Source organism: Mus caroli, unplaced genomic scaffold (genome assembly GCF_978045245.1).
Source record: "Mus caroli unplaced genomic scaffold, Mus_caroli_1 scaffold_15, whole genome shotgun sequence".
Taxonomy (NCBI): domain Eukaryota; kingdom Metazoa; phylum Chordata; class Mammalia; order Rodentia; family Muridae; genus Mus; species Mus caroli.
The window spans coordinates 26,287,293-26,302,027 of record NW_028227270.1 but is presented as its reverse complement, the minus strand read 5'-3'; the positions used below and the strand labels follow the sequence as shown (position 1 = coordinate 26,302,027).

The following is a 14,735-nucleotide window of genomic DNA, read 5'->3' as shown; positions in this document are numbered from 1 at the left end:
AGCTGTGTGCCTCTGCTCTCCAGTCTCCACCAGGAAGAATGCAGACATTCACCAGAACACTGGCCTGGGTTGGCACCTGCAGCTCAGGCCTGCCCACACTGCTATTCCTGGGGCTCCTCCCTGCAGCCCACACCATCCCTACACAGCAAAGTGTTGGGACATTTCGGGGTACAACCCCTCAACGGCAATGACATTTTGTCAGCGTTGGACCATTTATATACAACTGTGTTCCCAAAGACTGTGTGACCCTCTCAGTTTATACACGTACACTCTATGGCATTTGCACAATGAGAAAATCAGTCGGCAGTGTAGCTCTCAGATGGGTCATTTCATTAAGTGCCACATGACTATGTACATAGAATTCTGTGCTTCTGCAGACAATAGGGCAGACAGTTTGTCACCTAGAGCCCAGCAGTGACAGGCAGAGAAATAAGATTTGGAGTTTCGGCTCTGTAGCCCCACTAACAAATGATTTATTAAAGATAATTTGAAAAAAACCCAATAGTTTTAATGTCCTAAAGGGTGATGGGTGAATTTGTCAAATTTAAATTAAACAGCAAACTAAATAAATCCCACTCGTGCCGTTTCCTCCCCTGCAATCTATCACAACTATGAAACATTAACGGTGAAAAGAAATGAAAAACCCAAACACCTGTCGGCTGAAGCAGGCTGGGAGGGAGATGAGGAATGGCTTGGTTTGGCATCTGTGCTGTCAGGTCAGGCATGGGAGAAAGAGACCTTTTAGGGTCTGGACCTAGGGAAGAGCAGCGTTCCAAGTGCAAGCAGTTCCTTTTCTTCACAAGGGCAGAGGTACAGCTGGGACAGCAGGTCGGGTTCCCCATGCTGGCCTGCTATAAGGATAAATGACCAAGAACCCAGGCTGGCTTCATCTCAGAGACTTGAGGGATGACACATGCATGGCTCCTGTCTCCCAGGAACTAACTGCTCTTGGGAACTTTGCAACATTGTTTTCCCCTGGATGCAACATTTACCCCAGGGTTATTTTTCATGCCAAGGTCTAGGAGAGAGAGATACAAATGGTGACACCATGGCCCTAGTCCTCATTGCCTACTCCCCATTGTGGGAAGAAGAAACTAGCCATCTTTCAGCTAGGCTGTATCACTATGGCCTGCCCGTCACTACGTCACATAACCTGGTCACACCTGATCACATCTTGCCAAGGTTCCTCTTAGCCTGGGGGTCTCACCCAGGTGGTACAATGGAATCCCTTGGGGAAATCTCAGGGACTGTCTTGTCCAGGCTGCTCCAAGACACCATCTCTCAGAGCCCCTGGGACATAGGCGTCATTAACTTGTTCTTGTTCTCAATTCTCTAGGTAATTGCAAAATGCAGCTAAGGCCAAGAATCACATTAGGGACATGCTGGCCACATGCGGTTGCCTTTGTCTGCCCTGGTACCTCCCTGAGCCAATGCTCTACAAATGAGGCCCTAAAGCCCTTTAACGGTTGTCATGGTCCCCGCATCCATTAGCAGCTGGAATCTTGGTTCCACCATGGTTTCTTTTCTCAATGCCTTAGGTCTGGTCCATGGGAGGAAAGGTGCCTCAGGGCCTGATCTTACTTCTCCCCTCCTTCCCTCAAGCACTCATGTCACGCCTCAGGGGCCATGGGCAGCTGTTGTTGACAAACAAATAGTAGGGAAAAGCCCCACAGAGCCTACTCCTTCCACGGTGTTTCTGGGTTTAGGGACACACTGATCACAGTGAAGGTATGTGCACAGTTTCCTTCGGTGTCCTTTGTGCTGCCATGCCCCAAGTCCCAGCTCCTCTAATTAGCCTTAGGCAACCAGAATGTGAGACTGACATGAGATTTCCCCAGTGCAGCTGAGGAAATCAAAGGAAAAGCACTCCAAATTCACTTTCCTGTGACTGACACCAGGAGAGAGTATACTTTGTGGACGTTTGCTTTTAGACATCATATCGAAATGAGTTGTATGTATGGGAGGGCCAGAAGCCTGGGTATAACCCTCAGTATTGAATGTGCCCTTACTACGGTTGGGGCAAAAGTCAGTTTATGCAAAAGAGCAGGCAGCATCTTGGTGGGGCTTCGGGTGTGTGTTGGCTACACATTGCTGAAGTATGATGGGAATGTGTTGTGATTTGAAGGTTAACTGTCTCCCAGGACTTCATGTGTGTAAACTCTTGGTCCTCAACTGATGACAGAGTTTTGGAGGATTGCGGAACCTTGTGGGGTGGGGAGCCTCCCCCTCCCTGGAGGAAGTGAACCATCGGAGGTGGGTAGGGCACGTAGACACCCAGCACACTTGTCTCTTCTTCCTGTTCTGCCACAGTGTGAGATTACTGGCTCACACTCCTGCCTGTCCTTCCAGGGGGACTGTATCTCTTCAAACTGTGAGCCAAAATACCCCCTTCCTCCATTGCTTCTTGTCAGATATCCATCTGGTCACAGCAACAAAAAAGTCACTCATTACAGAATGAACTCTGAAATGCTATAGTCAGCAATGACGGTGTTCAACATAGGGTAGTATATGCCTGAGTATACCTGGAGTGAGCTTGCTCCAAGGCCCTCGTTTTCCCTTAGAGCAGTGGCTCTCAACCTCCCTAATGCTGCAAGCCTTTAATACAGTTCCTCATATTGTGGTGACACCAACCACAAAATTATTTTTGTTGCTACTTCATAATTACAACTCTGCTCCTGTTATGAATCATAATGCAAATATATTCGGAGGCAGGTTTTTCCCAAAGGGGTGGTGACCCACAGGTTGAGATCCACTGCCTTAGAGAGCCCACTGGGGAAAATTCGTTCAGTAACTTCCTCCCTTGGGCTTCCACATCTCCACACTGCGCAGCAGCAACCTTCTCTTAGGCACAGCACAGAGCTAGGGCCCTGTCTACACAGTGATATACTTCAGTTCCAGCATCCAGAGATGATGCTCATGACTGTGAAGCCCCTTGAGCAGGGCATGGAGAGAAGCTGGCAAAGGCAAAGTGTGGCTTGGCTGAGCCCCCAAGGACACTCACAATACTTATTTCCCTACTCTCAGTCAGCAAGGGATCAAGCCATGCCTGGTCATGCTTTCTTCTCTTGAAAGATGTTACTTTGTGGTATCTGCAGGGGACATCCCTCCCCACAAAGACACATTTCAACCATACTTCAAAGCTTTTCCTCAGTCAACACCTCTTCATGATGTCATCCCCTGCTTCCCAGCCAGGGTAACCCAGGAAGGCCCCAGCCAGGCATGTGTAGCCTGCTTCTGAAGCAGCCATGCTTCTGACCACTTTGCTATTGAATCCTGACTCTGTCACTGATACCCCACAGGACACCGGGATGTGTTTCTTAGCTGCTCCAAGCCTCAGTTTCCTTGTCTGTCAGAAATGATAACAGCACCCTCACAGGGCTATGATGAAGATGACAGGAAGGTGACAGCCAAGCACTGGCAGGGTACAGGAGTGAGGGTAGAGGAAGGTAGGCACAAGTTTTCCCAAATGCCTTGTTAATGGACTCAAGTGAGTCTAGTCACAGAAGAGATGGGGACACAGGGACCTGTCACCTGCCATGACAGAGCAGATAGGCAAGTGTAGCCCTCTTACCCATGCACTGGTTGCCTCCTGGATGTCCTGGAGACTAATAGTGCCTTCACAAAGGGGACCAGACACTTACAGGAGGAGGATGATAGTGGCCTGCAGGAAAATGCTTGCCCACAGGCTCTCTGCAAAGCGCAGGTGTCTATGGCTAAGTCTATCATAATTTTACTGGTATGAAGTAGAAGTCAATAAACTCTGGCCAAGACCTGACTGGTTTTTAAAAGCAACAATGAAACACCCTTGGCATTGATTGGCACCTGGTCTGCAGTGGCCTTTCACCACAGTGACAGATCTGACCTGTGCAGTTATAAATTCCCCAGGTCCTGATTGAAAAGCTGCACGTAATATGTCTCTTCTAAATACTCTGACATTTAAAACGCTCCTTTTGTAAATTCTACTGTAAATTATAGCAACTGACTCTTACAAAATGCTCTAGTTGTTATTGCTGTTGTTGTTGTTGTTGTTGTCTTTCCTGGTGTGTAATGTGATCAGATGACAGTTGAAACTGATGAGTGAAGCTTCAGTTTGAATGCTAGATGTTATTTTCATTTACATTAAGAAGTGACTCAACATATCCAGACCTTATCAGGTCCTTACTGTGAAGTGGACACACTCTGGCGGGTGGCCCACTAGCTCTGCTCTGTTATATGACATATGTTAATTAAAAAATGAGGAAGCAGAACTCTCAGACTTTCCCATCTCAGCCACTGCTCTGAGAAGCCAGCAGGGGTCCTGACCTTGGGGGTCAGTTGGGCTCTCTGTCTCTGTCCCCCACTTCCCTCTCCCCTCCCCTTCTATAAATGCCTGTGTTTAAATCTGTATTAAAATCATTTCTCAATAGAAGACCAACTTTGAATCTTAAAATATCGGGTCAAGGGAATGAGTAGATATGCATAATGATCCAAATGACACCCACCATATAAAAGAGGGCAGCCTTAAAATTTAAGGGAGATTTCAGAGCAAAAACCGATCTCACCAAACGCCACCACAGTCTCGTCCCTTGAGTTCCTCCCCTTGAAATCTTACTATCTCAAACACATTAGAGATAAACAGAGAAGATTAACTTTTATGATGAATGAATAATCTGATCATTTCCATCTATTTCCCTCCCACTCCCAACCTGCCTCATCTTCCTTAAATCCCCACATATTTCCCTGTGCTTCAGCCTCCACCCATTACCACGGCTCACTTCTAAGGAGCGTCCCTGCTGGTGTATGGCTTTCCTCTGGAAAGGCATGCTGGGATCCCCACAGAGGCAAACCCAATTTCCAGCTCAGACTCACAGCTCCTTCTCCTTCCCTCATCTTAGCACTACTGGCTAAGTGCCTTGCAGTGCTGTGGCACAGAGGACGTGAAGAAAGAGCAGAGAGGACAAAGGAGCCCCATTATTGCTGCCTTGCCAGCTGGGAGGCCTGAGCTTCATTGCCAGTCTATTATTACCTGGGCAGTGGCTCCCACTGCTGCGGTCAGTGTGGGCTCCCCTGTGTCTTCAGTTAACCCTCCCTTCATCTGGTGCAGCACTATCAGACTTCTGAGTCTCATGAAGCCTGTCACAACCAGCTTTATCAGACACCACCACCATTTCCAGACTACAAATGTTTCTCCTTAGAGTCAAGACCTTCCGGACACACAATCCTACCAGGAGTTACCACAATACCACCAGTGTTCCTTCTGTGTCCTCCTTCCCTGTCATACATTCTGTGCCTTGTGTTCTCAGCACCCCTGGCTAGGAGAGGCTCCATTCAGTGCTCAGGGACTGCCTGTTCAAAATGTGGTTTTCCAATATTAAAGGCCTTTCCTTAAATAGTTTCATATAAATATATAAGAAAGCTAAATGAATAAAAAATGTGGATAGCTTTGTTGATTTAGTGGCTTTCCCAAGTGTATCAATAAATATTTCAGGACACCTGCTGTAAGACACATTCATCCTAACTGCCTTGTAGCGTGTCAGAGACAGAAAGCACACTCTAAAAGGAGTGGCCACTCTCAGAGGCCACTGGAGTTGGAGTTTCGGTAGCCTCTCTCTTCAACTGTAAGGAGTCACACTCGGATGTGCACCTTGAAGCGTCAGCTGATACTGTTTGTAATGCCACGAGAGGCATGATGCTTTTATATATGGGCCAAGCTCAACATGGAATCTCTTTGGCAGGACCAGTGTTCGGTTAGCCATCAGCCAGAGCTAGTTGCTGCCCCCTGAGTCTTGAAGCCACTGACCTAGGCCAGTCGCTTTCAAACAAGACAAGGTACTGTGACCCACCCTGGGGGACATTCCAACTTCACAATTCTAACACCTCCCCCTCAAAAAAAAATCTGTACCTTAAAGTAAGGTTTTACTATGGTGGGTGTCTTAGTCAGGGTTTCTATTTCTGCACAAACATCATGACCAAGAAGCAAGTTGAAGAGGAAAGGGTTTATTCGGCTTACACTTCCATGCTGCTGTTTATCACCAAAGGAAGTCAGGACTGGAACTCAAACAGGTCAGAAAGCAGGAGCTGATGCAGAAGCCATGGAGGGATGTTCTTTACTGGCTTGCCTCCCCTGGCTTGCTCAGCCTAGTCTCTTATAGAACCCAAGACTACCAGCCCAGGGATGGTCCTACCCACAAGGGGCCTTTCCCCCTTGATCACTAATTGAGAAAATGCCTTACAGTTGGATCTCATGGAGGCATTTCCTGAAGCTCCTTTCTCTGTGATAACTCCAGCTGTGTCAAGTTGACACAAAAATAGCCAGTACAGTGGGCTTGGCCACATTAGTTCTCACTTCTGTCCCTGCTGTTCTCAAGGAAGCTATGTCCTCAGTGTGTTGATACTGTGATGCCCAAGTGTCAGTGCCCAGGCTGGTGTCAGGCTAAAGTAGGCACAGTGAAGCTGCCCAGGTAGCCTAGCTCATTGAGTCTAATAGCTGCTCTCCATTTAGAGGTCAGGTGATTGGAAACATGAAGGGAGGTTCGGGGGAGCATCGAGAGGGTTCTGGAAGTGGGGTCCCCACCTTCCAGCTCTGTGAAGCACTGTGTGACATTGGGCTAGAGCATTTGCCTTCTGCCCTCTAACAGCTGCTACTTTAAATGGTTGATTAACCAGAATATTTTGTCTAAGCCTGGCTTCTTTGTTCTCCTCACAAATATACACAGTGGAAAGGGAGGCTCTCTCCAGAGAGCTATGTTCTCTGACTCTTTAAGAAAATCACTTCCTATGGAACGGGGAGACATGGGCGCCTCCCCAGTGGCTTCTCCATAGCTCCATGTGTCACACCTCCACAAGAAGACTAGGCAACCTGATGAACAGTGCACTGTAACCCTGTCCTCCTGCATGCTGGCTCCACATGCGCTCTCCCCCTTGGATTCAAAGTACATTGGCTTTGGGAATTGCCATGTTCACCCTACTGTCATAGTCAAGAAGAGGAATAGAACACTCAGGCATGGAGGAATGGCAGTGAAGAGGCCCCTCTGCTTTCAACAGGCTCCCTGCCTTAAGGCCAGACTCCAGGCCAGCTCAGAGGGAACTGGCATGGTGATGTTGTCTTTAGCATCCCTTTCTCTATTCGAGTCTGACTGGACCAGGGCTGCACCAGGCTGGATTCCTGCAGTTCTACATACGTTTTCTGATTTAGAGCCAGACCTTGTGAGAAGGCAAATGGATCAAGGGACCTAGGATTTTACATGCTCTATGTGGTAGTAGAACAACTCTGACAGGCTCTGAGACAGGACAGTGGTGGCATGAAGATAAAGGATGTCCAGACTGGGTAAGTCTGGGAAACCTAGGCTGTAGGTGGCGTAAGCAAGTGGGAAATGCAGGAAAGAAAAATATCTTCTACCACCAAGGTCGGCAAGTATCTCCTGTAGAGAGTAAGACAGTAAATGATGGAGGCTTTGTAGAGCCAGAGGCCTCTGTGTAGTTGCTCTGTTCTGGTACATGTAAAGGCATGGGAAGAGAGCATGGTCACACTCCAATAGATGCTTTCCCCAGAGTCCTCAGGCCTGGGGTTTGAAGCCTGTACAGTTTCAGTTTTCTCTCCCTCTGGATTCTACTTTGTTTAATCTGTTTACCTGTCTCTGACCCATGGCTTCTGGGTGCCCATACTGAACTAGGTGGAGCTCTGGGGAGCAGGTGTGGGCAGCAGACACACTTTGGCTTATCGCTCAGAGCTTACAGATGAGAAAGAATCTTCGCTGATGACAAACACGACCAGACGTGAACTTTCTGGCACACAGCTCCATTCCCTGCTCAAATGCAAGCCCACGCACGGGTTAAATCTGACATCAGAGCTGGACCCCAGGAGCAGAAGCTCAGAACAAATGCCTGCAGACAGGCCACTCTGCTCCAAGAACCCTCCCCAGCCCTGAGCAATCTCCATGGCTTCAGCCTTCTTTGGGGAGAAAGAAAAGAACTGTAGCCAGTCAGAGGGACAAGACGCTTTATTATTGGAAAAAATCTAAGAGTCTCTTAGGCCTGTGCAGCACCATTAGGTGACGTCAGTGGCTCAGGGGATCTAAGCTCTGTGCTTTCGCTCTTCTCAGAACAGCAACTGATTCATGGTAGCAAAGGGGTTTCTATTTAGAGCTGCAGAGGAGAGGCGGCCTCCGTGTCCTGGCATCCTATGCTAACGGCCTGCCCGTTCCCCGTGGGCAGCAGGCAGAGTTCACAGGAGGCCAGGACTGAGACACTCTACTTTCCACAAGCTAACCAATATCCCCAGACCTACTATGTACTGGCAGCTGGGTATACAGAGGCTGTGACACTGCTAGAGAGCAGAGGGCAGTTTAGCACACATACAGCTATGACTATGGGGAAGGGGATAAAGGGGCCTAGATTCTCATGCAAGCCTCATCCTTCCTCCTGGTATGGATGTCTCAGTGAGACTGCTTGATGACGTTTGGTTCCTATGACCTATTCTCTTCCTTTCCAAGGTCTCCAAGGTCTTTCCTCTCAGCACGAGTTATTAATACATCCTTCCCTGACCTTAGATTAGGTTCTCAGTGGTGAAGGAAGCATTTTAGGTTGGACTCAATCTTATGAGCAAGGTATGGCCACAGATACTTTTGTCACCTGGGGCTCCATGAAGCTCGTTCCACCCAGCCCCTCTGCCCGTTTGGAATTCTCTCTCAGAGGAGCCCTGAGGGCTTCCATCTTGCTGCTAGTTCAGCTCCTCACCTGGCTACACATCGTGCTCCCCCTCAGGTCCCCACTGTGTGAGAAAAGAATGGGATTTTGCCTTTGAAATTCCTAAAAGACGCTGCTCCTTCTCTGACAGCCACGGGTCATATTTAACACACTCAAGGTAGCTTGCTCATAGCCATATTTATTTCATACTTCATACTCCATGGATTGTAAAGTATGATACGGAAGCTACATGAGCAAATGGTAAAACTATAAATCACACAAAAAAGTACCCAAAACACTACCGTAACACTATAAAACTCCTCAAAACATTCTTACATTTACCAACTTGCTAAACTCTGCTACTTCAGAAGACAGTATTCAAAAGAAAGCGTGCACTCCATGATGTATGGGGAAAGAAAATCACAGTGCTAATTTGGAATGGTTCTTATTTTGGCTGCTAGCTGGAGGCGTGACTGCTCGCAGGGGTATGTGCTTTCCTTTTGTTTAAGAAATTAAGATGGGAAATGGGACTTTTCTTTTTAGTTTTGAGGAAGCATCTTATGTTCCCTTAAAATATCTTAGTCTGGAGAGAGTCATGAGGTATATAGCATGAACCAGAGCACACAGCCCTAACAAAGCAAGATAGGCTTGTGGAGAACCGAAAACCAAAACCAAACCAAACCAAACCAAACCCCAAGCAGCTGTCAGAGGTTTCCCCACACACCTTTTTAGTCAACAATTACAAGAAAATATGGAGAAAGACAAGCGGAGAACAGGGGTGAGAAGGACGCATGGGCAAGCTGAGGAAGCGGCAAAGGACACTGAATACTGTACCTGCTTGTTACTGTCAGTGGTACAGCACAGCTTCTTGAGGGAGACAAAGTGCCTAATTTTCCTAATAACATAAACAGTCAGTGATTAGTGAGCTGGGCGGAAGAAGAAGGCAACAGGTCAGCACACGGACAAGTCTCCTCGATGCTGAGCTCCAGGGCCTTCCTCACGCAAATGTGATCACAAGCCCCGTACCCCCGTGGAAGCCTGGCTACTGTGGACACACCACCCTCATGGGCCTGCCATTTTCAGAGACTGACATGCCACCACAGGAAAGCCGGCTTTCATTCGGCTGACACAAATGTCATTGCTTACATGAAAAGCAGAAGACTTATTCGGAAAGCGATGAGATTTTATTGGTCGCTGTTTTTCTCTTAAACATCCTATGTTGAGCACTGTGGCTCATCATAAGGATGGCATTTGTTGTTTTTGTTGTTGATTGTTTTTTTTTTTTTGTTTCTTGTTTTCTTGGTTAGAGGAAAAAGTGCTCTGATTTAAAAGTCATGAATCCAGGAACTTAGCCTGTGGTCTTGCTCATTATCACAAGGAAAATGGGGGGTGGTGGGAGAGGCACACAGCCCCGTGTACGCAAGCTCAAGGTAGATCTTATCCTGAGGGTACAGCTCTGACTTACACTATGGAAGCCTGGCTACCCAGAAGCCTCTGGGGCACCCCTTTCTAATCTCTGTCTCTTTCTTCTTCTTCTTCCTGGTTCACTTTACCCTGGAGGATTCTCTGAAGAGAACATGGGAAAATACTGATGGATCTTATAATATGAATGTCACCCAAGCAAGAAAGAGTAAAATGTCCCTATTTTTAATCTGAATTGCCTCTGAGAGCTCGCTGCCTACAATTAGGGAAAATCACACAAAATCATGTCTGGATAAAAGGACTTTTTTCCCTCATCTGTCAAATCAGGAAATTTTATTCTGATAGAAAGTACCAGGCAGTAGCATGTCTCCTCCACATCAGCTGCCCACTGATTCTAGTCAAACACAGAACAGGACTCAGCTCCCCTTTCCTAAGAGCGACCATGAGGACACCATGTCCGTCTCAGGCACCCACCATCTTCCTGTGGCTCTCCAAAGGCCACTGCTGGGATCTCTGACCCGAGGCAGAGTCTGTGGGAAGGGCAGGCCGTTTCTCCCTATGGTGGGTAACCTTGCTCAGGAGCCCATCAGAACCTGCAACTCTCAGAGGTCACCCAGAGAGGAGTCACAAAAGGACCACTAGGCTGGACCTCTCGGGAGGCTGGAGAACAGTTTCAAGCCAATCCACCAAGGAAACTTGGAGGGAAACAACCTTCAAATAGATGGGTGATCTGACGGGATGGGCTGGCTTTGCAATCACGTGGAGATCTGAAATCAACTTAGGTGGTCCTGAGAACCATGTGTGGGAGGGGCTCTCTGGTTCCAGGGAACCCCCATCTTATTTTCTTTGCCAATACGTCACATATCATGTGTCCCTTCCAGGATCAATCCACCAGGCAGTATTGACCTTCATGCTGGCTGCGAGGCCCATCAGTGAGATATAGTTAGGGGTCCCATATGGCTGGCACTCTGAGACTTCCCTTAGAATGCAACTAAGAGAAGGAAAGGGAGTCCTATGTTTTATTTCTCATGCCCTGCCCCTAGGTTTCTCTGGTCAGGTGTCACCTTCTATGGTGGGCTGGTGCCTCTAGGACTCTCTGAGCCCTTGTCTAAGCTCAGAGTCAAGAAGGCTGGCAACCTGTGGCCCGAGGGCAGAAGCCAGTAGTGCCAGCATGACTAGCCAAGGAGAAGCACAACCTGCAATATTGGGAACAATGGACCATGCATGACCAGGGTAGAGAATTGGGGACTAGGATTGATATTCCATGAAAGACCATGGATAGGAGACAGGGGTGAGGGCAGAGGGAGACCGTGTCTGGAGATTGCTGCTGGCCACATAAGACAGGGCAAACCCTATTGTGTGTGCTGTTCTAAGGCTTACAAGGGTACTGTAGTGTGCCAGACAACGCCCACAGGGGCCTGAGTCCTTATCTGCAGCAGAAAGAGTGGAAGAGTTTGCTCTCACCCTCCTTGGCCAATCACTGGGGTGATCTTCACGTGCTGTTGGATGCTGTCCCCGGATTTCCGTCTGGCATAGTAAACCCCCTGCCACTCCTACATGGACAAAGAGAACTCTTGAGATCCTTCAGTTGAGAGCGCAGCTGCTCCCACACTGGGTCTTTGCAGGTTGAGTCAAAACTTCCCACAGAGTTTCATTACACGTCACGAAACTGCTATACAGTTGTACCCACTACAATGCTATCATGGTCACTCATATAAATGTCAGAGCCAGCATGTCTACTACCAAGCTGTCTGCCACGAATGAATTCTAAGACACCTGGCACCCACCAGCTGGAGCTGCCACCATACCAGAGTCCAGTAGCCAGCCTCAAAATCCTCACAACAACCAGTGGGCCTGATAGTCTCATTCTTAACTTACAGATGGGTAAACTGAGGCTCAGCGAGTCCATCTACCTTACCCACACAGGGAAACAGAGAATCTGTTTATAACTGTGTAGTTCTTCAATCCTTCCTGAGGTGCTTGACCTTTCTAAGATTCTAGGGGCCCTCTGCCCATGGCTTCTCTAGGGCCACTATGTTCCCTGCAGTCTCAGGACCACGGGAATCGGACTGAAATAAAGAGGCAGCCTCAGGGTAGGGAGCTTCTGGAAGGATGTGGATAACTGAGGTCCCTGCAACCATATCCTCCTGCTCTTCTATATGATATGGCTAAAGAGGGTTTCCTTGGGGGGGTCACATGTGCTTGGGTTATCTGGGGTGGGGGGAAATATAGTATTTTGTATAGTATCCCTGTTTCATGTTCAAACATAATAGGTCTGGTTTTAAAAGTAAGTTGGACATTCTTACAATCCAGATTTATGCTTTCTCTGCGAGTCGTGCTCTCTCCAGTGGAGATGATGTTTAACCACTACACAGTAGAGAAGAGAAGGAGGAAGCCAAGCCATGTGAAGAAGCGTTAGGAGCTTTCAGAAGAAGCAAGAGGTTGCCCAGCTCTGAGGGAGGAGAGTGGCTGCCCAGGAGATTCCTCTCTTGCCTCCACTTGGCCTTTATCTCCTCCAGAAGCAGCAGAAAGTGTGGGTGTGGGGGCGGGGAGCGGCTGGGGAAGAAGTGTTACCCAAATATCCAACAACCACGAGCACAGAGGACAGAAGGAAGACATTTAACTAAAGAAACAGAGCCTACCAATCCATGTGGATATTAGGTCTTTCTAGCCCCTCCTCTCAAACGCCAATAAACCAATAAAACACAAAGCAGCTATCTGGGTTAGGACCCTGCTCAGAGATGCAATATTATAGCAAGGATAGGTTGGAGTATATTCATGCAAAGGAGTATGTGGCCTTCCACAAAACAATTAGCTCCCTTGGCGTCCTGTTGGCATCAAAAATTAACCCGTTTTTGCAAAAACGGACGTTCTTTCACTGAATTAGGATGTTACTAGTGAGTTCAATCTTAAGGATGGAAGATGAAAGCATCAGGGATGGGGAGAGCCCAGGGAGGACTGTGGGTGGGTGTCTTGGCTCCACCCACCTTGCCCTTCTTGATGCACGTGTTGATGGTGTCCAGGAGGTCTGCCCGGTTCTTGTCACTCTTAGGTAGGTCAGCGAGTTCCTTCCCCAGGAGCTCCCCTTTGTGGTAGCCCATCATCCTCTCAAAGGCAGGGTTGACATACTGTGAGCAGGAGGGGTTACAGATCAGTGTGCCCTACTGGGAGGCTGTGGGGATACAGGTATACAGAGCCAAAGGTTCCCATGACAACACTCTAATGCGGGCACTGGGGTCTCCTCCTTCCTCATCTGGCAGGAGTGGTACCCTCACACATACTGCAGTTTATACTTGACATCCTGATCCTCTGTGAGAACGCAAAGAAACCTCAGGACAATGAAGCAGGAAGCCCTCGGCTAATAGCTCCAGCATCTGCAGACTTCCATCCCTGTCTACCACCCCATGGAATAAGGGAATATGTTCGCCTTATAGGCAAACATAAATAGGAAGAGGACTGGGGTTGTGGCTTTGTGTCACAGTGCTTCTCCTGCACATGTAAGGCCATGAATTGGATCCCAGCAAGCACATACTAGTTGACAGGTTGCAGGTTTGTTAGTGGCACCGTGCAAGGCAGCGTCTCTCCACTTTCCCATCTATTAATCAATCTACAGCTGGGAGCACTTTGACCTAATGTGAACAATAAATGCAGTTAGCCTGTAGGCTCCGGCACACCCTTTCAGCGCTGGGTGCAGGGCGGGCAAGGACAGAGAATGCCCACAGTGCACTCGGAGCTTTCTTTGCAAACTTCTGCTAGGGCTTCTGGGATTTGGAGCTACTGCCTTATCTGGCCCTAGGCTCCAGTTCTCCTCCAGTTTCTTTTTAAAGATCACAGTTGTCACATGAGTAGCCATAGCCAAGAGAATAAGTGGGGGCAGATGTGAGCACGCTGCACCTGGGTCAACAGTTTCTTTGGGCAAAGTTCCCATCCATCTGCTGTCTCAGAAACGTTCTCACTAACTGCTCCCACTCTCCCCTTGGCTAGGGTAATCCATCAGGAAGCGGGTAATGTAGGAACAGTGGGGGGTGGGAAACAGGGGGGCGGGATGATATTCCCTTGGGAGCAAAGCTTCTATGAACACATCAGCCCTAGGAGCTAAAACATGTGGAGGAATCTCTGGCTCTCAGGCACTATGGGAATGGCTGAAGAGGAGAGGGTCCACCAATTGCAATGTGTCTCCTCCTCCAGGAAGCCTTCTTTGACCACTGCTCAGCTTGTGTTGGTACCATTCCTAAGGGCTCCCATGGACTTCTGTGAAACGAATTCTAATGAATCACATAGAAATCAAAATATGTCTTTCTCTCTCATAGGACACTGACATTTTCTGGCGCAAAGGCTAGAGTTGTGTTTGGATACACAGTATTTCAGTCAACACCCAGGGAGCACATGGTCACATTCAATTGTTTATTACTTTCCTCATTTGTTAACTGTCTCCTTCATTGTCTGACTGTGGGCTCCTCTTTCCCATCCTGTAAATCTTAGTTATAGTTATGGCTCTTTTCTTTGTTGAGGATCCTGGGACCTCAGAATCCAGAGGTATAACAGATATAAGAGAGCCAATGTACCAAACCCAAAACCTTTAGAACCACTGGCAGATGCCTCCATTTCTCTGCACATCTGTCTTTTCCATGTGCAACAACACTACCGAG

General features: G+C 48.1%; 1 protein-coding gene across 7 annotated transcripts in view; it reads right to left on the bottom strand.

The window, feature by feature from the left end:
• The window catches only part of Pde8b (phosphodiesterase 8B), a 237,020-nt gene that overhangs the window by 55,090 nt on the left and 167,195 nt on the right, over positions 1–14,735 (bottom strand). For 3 of the 7 annotated variants that reach the window (XM_021181135.3, XM_021181128.3, XM_021181129.3), the window contains exons 8-10: positions 13,074–13,214; positions 11,551–11,639; positions 9,499–9,559 (exon numbers count right to left, since the gene is read on the bottom strand). The exons of 2 other annotated variants lie outside the window; for them this stretch is intronic. In XM_021181135.3, coding sequence (XP_021036794.1) covers positions 9,499–9,559; positions 11,551–11,639; positions 13,074–13,214 — 291 coding nt within the window. The remainder of the gene's footprint in view (positions 1–9,498; positions 9,560–11,550; positions 11,640–13,073; positions 13,215–14,735) is intronic. 2 more of the 7 variants (XM_085830903.1, XM_085830904.1) reach the window with 1 other exon arrangement.